The 10,000-nt window shown below is 38.2% G+C and overlaps 1 protein-coding gene across 1 annotated transcript in view; it reads left to right on the top strand.

Annotated features, from left to right (window-relative positions):
* Positions 1 to 9,882: 9,882 nt before the first annotated feature.
* Positions 9,883 to 10,000, top strand: part of LOC143027903 (uncharacterized) — a 309-nt gene continuing 191 nt past the window's right edge. The window contains exon 1 of the mRNA XM_076189549.1: positions 9,883 to 10,000. This exon is cut by the window's right edge and continues 191 nt beyond it. Coding sequence (XP_076045664.1) covers positions 9,883 to 10,000 — 118 coding nt within the window.

Below are 10,000 nucleotides of genomic sequence, written 5' to 3'. Positions count from 1 at the left end.
TAATGGACGTTTGTGTTTGTACTTATGATTCAAAATTGGGGGGCCCCGGTTACATTCGCCTTTTAGCAAAATTGCCTTTTCGGATCGGGGTTGGGTAGGGGGTGGGGTTGCCGGGGGGGAAGTAGGTAGAAGGGGGGAGGGGGGAGGAAGGGGGGCAATATTCTCTCATGCTCAAGTTTTGTCTCCCTGTGCCCAAGCGTTCTTAGCACGATTGTTAAAGATAGTGGTTAGAAGTACTGCGTGACATACTTCTTGGTCTGAATTGTTATTTATCAGAGCTTCTATCCTTGAGGTTCAATTTTTCTAGTAAAAAGGGCAAAGGTGGTTATGTAGAATATATCTTAAATTGAGTCCCCAGGTACGCTTGTATATCTATAATTATGCCGAACTCAGCATTCTTAGTACATATGCCTGATCTTTACTAGTACGAAGGACTAAGGTGGCGGTATCGGCCGTAGATGATCGTCCCAAAGCGTGCATACTTCAATGTATATATATATATATATATAAATATATATATATATATATATATATATATATACATATATATATATATATATATACATATATATATATATATATATATATATATATATATAGATATATATATATGATCCTAAATAATTATGTAGACAGATGAATAAAGACCCTGTTCACACTAACGGTTTGAACTGCGCGGAAACCGCGGTGGTACCGCATAGCCAAGGAAAAATGAGCGGTTGTGTGTGAACACTTCCATTAACTTACATTATAACTGAACCGCGGCGGCTCAAACCGCTAGTGTGAACAAGGTGCATTGGCTCTTGTGTTTTCACTCTGGCTACCGTCAGATAATTTTATTCATTCTAAGAAACTGAGATGGATTTGAATAGGACAAATTTAGATTTATACATATATATATATATATATATATATATATTATATATATATATATATATATATATATATATATATATATATATATGATCCTGAATAATTATGTAGACAGATGAATAAAGACCCTCTTCACACTAACGGTTTGAACCACGAGATAATCGCGGCTGTACCGCATAGTCAAGGAAAAAGTACACGGTTGTGTGTGCACACTTCCGTTGACTTACATTGTAACTGAACCGCCGCGGTTGAAACCGCTAGTGTGAACAGGGTGCATTGGCTCTTGTGTTTTCACTCTGGCTACCGTCAGATAATTTTATTCATTCTAAGAAACTGAGATGGATTTGAATAGGACAAATTTAGATTAAGAAGGAAATAGGTAAGATCAGGTTTACTAGCAGAGTGGTTGACAAATGGAGTAAACTTAGTAACTATGTAGTGAGCGCTTAAGCTATCGGTTGTTTTGAGAGACGGTTAGAACCTTATGGATAGAGATGATAGTTGGTAATGGACATGGAACTGCCTAGTGTAGGCCTTATGGTCTCTAGCAGTCTCCTTCATTCAAATGTTATTTTGTAATACAGTTGTCACGGGGGTTAAGTTTCAACGTGCTGACTCTTTGGGTTTTAAGTTCGAATATTTTGAGTTGTTTGTTTTGTTTTGTTTTGTTTTGTTTTTCGTTTTTTTTTATTCAGATTCAGGGAACTTCAGCGGGAACGTGAAGGAGAGCTGAAGGTGTCTGAAGGGAACGAGAACGTCGTGAAGAGCATTGGGTTTGTGTCATGTCACCCGAGTTGTGTCAGATGTTTGGATGAGGGTCGAGTGTCAGATCGGATGTCGAGTGTCGTGGTGGTGATGGTGGTAGTGGTGTTGGTGGTGGTAGTGATGGTGATTGTGAGGGTTATGAGAGTGATTAGGGCTTTGGTGGTGGTGATTGTGGTTTTGGTGATGTGATAGTGATGATAACCATGATGATTGTGAAAGTGATGAGGGTTTGGTGGTGGTGATATTGGTGATGATGTTGATAGCGGTGGTGGTGACAGTGGTGTTGGTTACGCTTTTGATGATGATCAGACTGATGGTGGTGGAGTGGTGATAGTGGTATTGGTAAGAGGGATACAGAGTGGTGGTGAAAATAGTGGTGGTAATGATAGTGGCGATGGTGAGTGGGGTATAGAGTGGTGATGGTGGTGATAATAGAGGTTGTGATAATAGTGGGGGTGATAGTGTTGTTGGTGATAATGGTGATGGTGAGCGGGGTACGGAGTGATGGTGTTAATAGTGGTGGTGGTGATAGTGGAGTGCAGAGTGGTGATGGTGGTGATAATAGTGGTGGTGATAGTGGTATCATCAGTACCATGTTTGAGTTGGCACCACATATTGACAAGACAAGACAAGACAAGACAACGACACCGGCTGTCTCGTGTCCACTCGCCACACTCCTCCCCTCTTCCCTCTCCTCCCTCCCCCTCCTCTCCCCTCCCTGGCAGGTTGACCCCACCGTCCTCTGTCTGGCCCCCACCTCCTCCACCTCCACCTCCCTTCCCCTCCCCCTCCCCTCCCTTCCCCTCCACCTCCCCTCCAATTCTCTCACCCCCCTTCCCTTTACCTTCCTATCCCTTCCGTTCCTCTCCCCTCTTCACTTCTACCCCTTCCCCTCCCCCTTCTCCTCCCTTTCTCCCTCCTCCCCTCCCTTTCCCCCTCCTCCCCTCCCTTCCTCTCTTTCCCCCTCCCTTCCTCATCCCTCATTTCCCTTCCGTTCCTCTCCCTTCTTCAATTTTCCCCTTCTCCTTTCCCTCCCCCTTCCCCTTCCCTCTCTTCCCCTTCCTTCCTCATCCCTCATCTCTTCTTCCCTTTAACCCCCCCATCCCTTCCTTTCCTCCCCTCTCTTCTCTACTTCTTCCCCTCCCCCTTCCCTTCCCCACCGCTCCCCTATCCTCTCCTTTCTTTTTCATACTCCTTTTCTCTCAATTTCCACGTTCCCCCTCGTCTACCTTCCCTTCTCACCATTTCCCCTCCATTCCCCTTCTTTTAGCTCCTCATTTCATCTTTTTTTCTTCCATCCACTTACCCTTCTATCTCTACCCCACCTCCTCCTCCTCCTCCTCCTCCTCCTCCTCCTCCTCTTCCTCCCCTTCCTCCTCTCCCCTCTTCCTCCTCTCCCCTCCTCATCTATTCTTTTCACCCTTTTCTGTCCTTCTCCCCCTCTTCTTGGTCGCCTTTCCCCCCTCCCCCTTCTCCCCATTCCCCCTTCCCTCTCTCCCTCTCACATTCCCCAAATTCCTTCTCCCCCTCTCCCACCTCCTCATCCTCTATCTTCCTTCCTCTCTTCTCCTTCTGTTCTATCTCTCGTCTTCCCCCCCCTCCATCCTCCTTTTTCCTCCTTGTCCTCCTCCTCCTCCACTTCCTTTCTTCCCCTTTCCTCAATTTCCTTTTTATTATCTTTCTTCTCCAACCCCCCTTCCCCCTTCTCCCCCCCCCCCTCTGTGGAATTTTACTAATGGACTTCTCTCTGACTTTGTGTGTCTGTATGTCTGTCTATGCCCCCCTTTCTTGTCTACATGTTTGTCTGTCTGTCTGTCATATCGTGGATAGGTCTGTCACTGGTGGACGGTATTGTATTCCGTCTCCCGTCTACAGTCATAAAAAAAATAATACTTCGTGACTTGGGTCCATAGGGGTAGCATTAAATTCACCTCCACCCCCACGAAATTATTGGGTTAGAATGAACTTTATTCAAAATTGTAAACGTTAACTATACTTGTAGTTTGTTTGCTTAACGAGGATATATTTTAGAAGTAAAATTCCCTCAACCGCTAAATTAAAAACTTTGGCGAAATATATACATTAACATATGAGAGACGAAAGTAAGGAACTGCAAAAATAATAATAGTAATAATGAATAAACTGATAAATGAATAAATGAATAAATAAATGAGTAAAATGAATATATATATATATATATATATATATATATATATATATATATATATATATATATATATATATATATATATATATATATATGCTACTTGCTTTTGCTATTTCGTCTGAGTGAAAACTACTTCGGTTACGTTTTTTTTTTATTTCAAGTTTCCAAATGTCAAATTACTCTTTGTGCGTCATAGAGTCAGAAGCTAAATGACGAACTAAGAGGAGTCAAACCTAGAGTACGAATGTTAGAGACGTTGTTGAGATATTCTTACGGACGTCTAGCATATTGTAAATGAAGTCGTTTCTACTGAAGCGAACTAGCAAAAACAAGTTGCATGCTAGCCACATTCACATGTTTAAGACAGTGGTTCTCAACCTTATTCACTTCATTCCCCTCACCCTTTCATGTATTCTCAAAATTATTGTGGCTCACCCTCAGTTTTTAAATCACCCATATATACATATATATATATATATATATATATAATGTATTATATATATACATATATATATATATATATACATACATATATATATATATATTTATATACACATGCGTAGGTAACCACTGGGAAAAGTAAACTAACGAAGCAGAGCGCTTTCGTATAATTACATCTTCAGTGCAGATACAAAGAAGGAATTCCTTCTTTGTATCTGCACTGAAGATGTAATTATGCGAAAGCGCTCTGCTTCGTTAGTTTACTTTTCCTAGTGGTTACTTACGCATTTGTGAACACACGCTCCTAGTGTTTTTATTGCATATATATATATATATTTATATCACTAAGATAACAATCATATTTATCTTCTGCTAAGACAGAGTGATGGATTTTATATATATATTTAGATTCCTCACATTATGTAGAAGTGTATATTTTGTAAGAACAGGCCATGGGCCCTTTACCAAATTCCTGTCATTGCTTCCTTGAGGGCCCCCATGGAGCGGCCACACTTTTGGTTGTCAAACACGCTTTATAAACGTGTTTGACAACCAAATACCCCATTCACACGGTCAAACATCACGTCAAACACTTGTTTGACAAACCGGGTTTGACAAACCGTGTAAATGGCCCATAAGAACAAAACGCTTTTGCAACCGAGTTCTCATGATCCACTTGTATTGGCAACTTGACAGCTGGCAGAGTCCATGTTGGCAAACTGGCCACTGGTGTTGGTCTGTTGTCAACTGTAACCGGAGTTTTTGTCCTTGGGGGAGAGTATCGCGCCGAAGAGGGAAAGTCGTAGAGACGGTCAAAGAATTTAGAGGTATTATTTACGGATTTATTTGTTCAGTTATTCATATATGCGTTTATTTATTTAATTATTTATTTATTTCCTGTAGAGAGTAGTCTCAAGTCATGAAAGAATACTGTGTGGCACACGCGCATACACTCACACGTATTTATGTATGTATATATATACATATATATATATATATATATATATATATATATATATATATATATATATATATATATATACAGTATATATATGAATATATATATATATGTATATATTTATATATATATATATGTATATATATATATGTGTGTGTGTGTGTGTGTGTGTGTGTGTGTGTGTGTGTGTGTGTGTGTGTGTGTGCGTGCGTGTGTGTGTGTGTGTGTGTGTGTGTGTGTGTGTGTGTGTGTGTGTGTGTGTTAGAGAGAGAGAGAGAGAGAGAGAGAGAGAGAGCGTGCGAATCCTATCAAATGTTTTATGTATACGAAATTTAGAATAAAGATGATAATTGTAATTAGTGTGTTGAAGAAATGGGTTCAAGAGGTGGTCAATAAATATAAATCAGTGTACATACATGTATATATAATACATGCATGCATACATACATACGTGCATACATACATGGATACATACATGCATACATACATACGTGCATATATAACGAAGGGATTTCTCAACATTATAATGGGGATAGTCTAATCAAAGCGTACTCTTCATCCTACAGAAATTCCATTCTCTTTAAAAACCATTCTTCATCCAATCCTAGCACCCTCTGGATGACAGGTCATCCCTGGCTGTCATCACATGTACTTTAGCAAAATATGATAATTGGTACAATATAATTTCTTTCCGAGGTACTTGCGATAATGTAAAATAAGTAAATAGATAAATGAACATGTAAACAGAAATCGGGGAAATAATGTGACAGGAGTAGAAGAGAAAAATAATGAACGTCTATATATATATATATATGTATATATATATATATATATATATATATATATATATATATTTTTATATATATATTTACATGTATCAAGAATAATTATTATAATAACGATAATATGACGATAATAATTATGATAATGTTAATAAATAGTAATAACAGTAATAATAATAATAATGATGATGATGATGATAATAATAACAATAACAATAATAATAATAATAATAAATAATAATAATAATAATAATAATAATAATAATAATAATAAAATGAAGAAGAAGAAGAAGAATTGTAATGACAAAAAAAAATAATAATAATAGTAATGATAATAATAATAATAATTATAATAATAATAATAATAATAATAATAGTAATAATAATTATAATAATAGTAATAATAATGATAATAATAATAATAATAATAATAATAATAATAATAATAATAATAATAATAATAATAATAATAATAATAATAATAATAATAATAATAATAATAATGATAATAATATTAACAACAACAATGTGACAGTAGTAGACTAGTAGACCAAGAAAGTAACGAAAAAAAAAGTGTGTGTGCGTTTTGAGTTTAACTGCGCGCTCATTTGACTTCCGATATCACAGGGTTATCGGCGAACTATATGCATCGTTAGTCTTTCCACACGTGCAATGAATTGGTTTCTTACAACCTGCGGGCCTCGTTAAAGATAATGGTGGCTTTGAAAAAGGTACAACGATGAGCTACTAAAACGATACTAGATATTGTAAACCTGTCAAGGGAAATTCTCTCTTAAAATGTTTTAATCTTTGTTGCTCTAAGTAATGCAGAGTTGGAAAGGAGTGGACTGGGAAGGAGTAAGGGAATGGTGTTGGGTTATGTTACAATGGGCTGCAGAATCAAAGATTACCATTGATTGCTTAAACATGTCAGCCGACCATTTGGTCCATATTGATGATAGTGGTCAAAAATAAATAAATAAATAGATAAATGATTAGGCAATTAAGTAAAACAACTCATTAGGTGACGTTAGAGCAGATTGGTTAGGTGTTTTTTGTCAAGTGAGTTTTAAAACATGCGATTGCATCAGCGAAAAGACCAAGAACAAAAGAATGGAGGAGACTGCAAGAGACCATAAGGCCTACATTACGCAGTTCCATGTCCATTACCACTTGTCATCCCTATCCATAAAATTGTCTAACCGTTTCTCAAAACTACCAATATTTTCAGCGCTCACTACATGGTTACTAAGTCTATTCCATTCGTTAACCACCCTGTCGATATACCAGTTCTTGCCTATTTCCTTCTTAAATCTAAAATTGCCCAATATTGCTCAAATTCATTGACTACGTGGTTGGTTAAAAGGTTTCTACCTTCCTCCAGCTCGGGGAAATAGACTAAATCTCGAAAAAAGCAGGTGTACTAATGTTAATGTTTGTAGCCATTTTTTTTTTTTTATCCATGGACACCCCTACTGACCAGATTCACTCGGTAATATTTTTTGACTGAAAATTGGAAGAAAAAAAAAAGTCACTTTTAACTGTTAGTGGATCCCTCAACTTTCATTTGGGACTTTTATAATAACCACTCTTCGATGCGATCTTGCCCCCAAGGAAAGAAGTGCTGGTTATTACTGAAACAGAATATTTATCAGTCGCTATTAATATATGCCTCATGCTTCCTAATGCATGTACTGCCATTACTGCCCCTGGTACTTGGAGGTTAAGGGCCACTTATACGGTCAAACCCGGTTTGTCAAACTCAGTTTTGTCAAACAAGTGTTTGAAGTGATGTATGACCGTGTGACTGGATATTTGGTTGTCAAACACGTTTGACAAACGTGTTTGACAACAAAATACCCCATTCACAAGGTCAAACATCACTTCAAACACTTGTTTGACAAACCGGGTTTGACAAGCCGGGTTTGACAAACAGGGTTTGACAAACCGTTTGGCCGTGTAAATGGCCCTTTAGTCTGGGTGATGCAGGTTGCCAGGCCCCTGGGGTGCCAACGCCAACGTACAACTCAGGCAACCGTCGGTCAAGCTGATCTCTCTTCCTCGGGTCATATTCAAGGACTTTCCCATAAGGTACACGACGGGCATCGTATAGGTTGCCTAGTGGATACCGTGTCGAACTCATGAGCGGGTAGCGGTGAGTTCGATTCCCAGGACCCATTGCGTTCTTCTTGAGTTGATTCCTGACAGCCCTGATCAGGCGGGGAGGCAACCCAAACATCGGCCTAAAACACATCAGCTGCTTGCCGCAATTGACAGGGCTTGCCCTACCAGGGGTTTCTCACTTGTCACTATATATATATATATGTATATATATATATATATATATATATATATATATATATATATATATATATATATATATATGAGAGAAATACGCTAATGGAAGCGACATCAAACCGATACTTTTTATGACAGTTGCATGCAGGGTTCGAACCCGCTATACTCGGCTCTCCGTAAATTACCTGTGGTGTAGTGGTCTAGGGCGCCATACAGGTAATTTACGGAGAGCCGAGTATAGCGGGTTCGAACCCTGCATGCAACTGTCATAAAAATTATCGATATATATATATATATATATATATATATATATATATATATGTATGTGTGTGTGTGTGTGTGTGTGTGTGTGTGTGTGTGTTTAATTAAAAGTGATGGCCAGTTGTGCATTAATAATTTTCTTAAAGGTATTTTCCATATACCTTATTAAGGATTTGTTTTCCTTAGGAAGGAAATTTATGACTTGGCTGTATGTAGTCATATTAGCTAATATGACTACATACAGCCAAGTCATAAATTTCCTTCCTAAGGAAAACAAATCTTTAATAAGGTATATGGAAAATACCTTTAAGAAAATTATTAATGCACAACTAGCCATCACTTTTAATGAAACATGCATTAGAGAAAAACTCCTGCCCAAATACACTGACAATATATATATATATATATATATCTATATATATATATATATATATATATATATATTATATATATTATATATAACATTTCCGGCCGTCGCCACAGGAATCGAACCGAGACCTAGCTTGGTGCCAAGCCATCACCTTACCAATTGCGCCACGGGAGCTAGTATTTGTATGACCTCGCTGTTACTAGCGATTTATTTCAGGTGTTATTTCCATTAACCCAGATCTCCAGGAACCGCTGCAGGCAGAAAGCACAAAGCACTGCCACCACTGTCAATTTCCCCCTTGCCTGAGGGAAGCAGCAGAACAACTTTGCAGCAACGAGAACATAATCATCAGAAGGGCAGAAAAAGCTTCTTGCTACGAGATCCTTGACAGTGAAGTTTATTTTCAGAAGTGTCGTAATATCCTTCAGGAACAATCTAAATTTAAACTTATCTCTCGCAACCCAATTGCTCAGATCAAAACTAAACTGAATGAACTCATTTCTATAGTTAATGCTGTGATAGGAGGCACTAAACTTGTACCTCTATTTAGTGATTTTTCCCCAGGTTATTTCTGTGGAAATGTAAAAACCCACAAGGAAGGGAACCCCTCAGGCCCATCATTTCTCAAATCCATACCCCCTCATATAGTATGGCAAAAACTCTGCATGATATTACTCCTTACATCCCCAATACTTGTTCCTTAAATTCTACAGATGACTTCATTGACATCTTAAGAGTCAATAAGCCTAATGGCTTTCTAACATTGCAGGATGCTGTTAGTTTATTCTCTAATGTACCAGTGCTTAGGACTATTAACATCATTCTTAACTATATACATGAACACACAGATATCCCCCCTCCCACCATCCCTAGGCACATAATGGAAGAGATGCTGAGAATCTGCACTACAGAGGCCCCCTTCTAATGTCCAAAAGGGAAATTATATGTCCAACATGATGGGATAGCAATGGGATCCCCCCTTGGAGTACTCTTTGCTCAAGCATTCATGCCTGCAGTGGAGGAAGCAGTTTTCCAAGACGACAATATCAAACCACAACTTTACTGCAGATACATTGATGACATTT

This window comes from Oratosquilla oratoria, chromosome 9, assembly GCF_046742065.1.
Source record: "Oratosquilla oratoria isolate Oo_2021 chromosome 9, ASM4674206v1, whole genome shotgun sequence".
Classification (NCBI taxonomy): Eukaryota; Metazoa; Arthropoda; class Malacostraca; order Stomatopoda; family Squillidae; genus Oratosquilla; species Oratosquilla oratoria.
The sequence above is the reverse complement of the archived record's forward strand: the minus strand, read 5'-3'. Positions and strand labels throughout refer to the sequence as shown.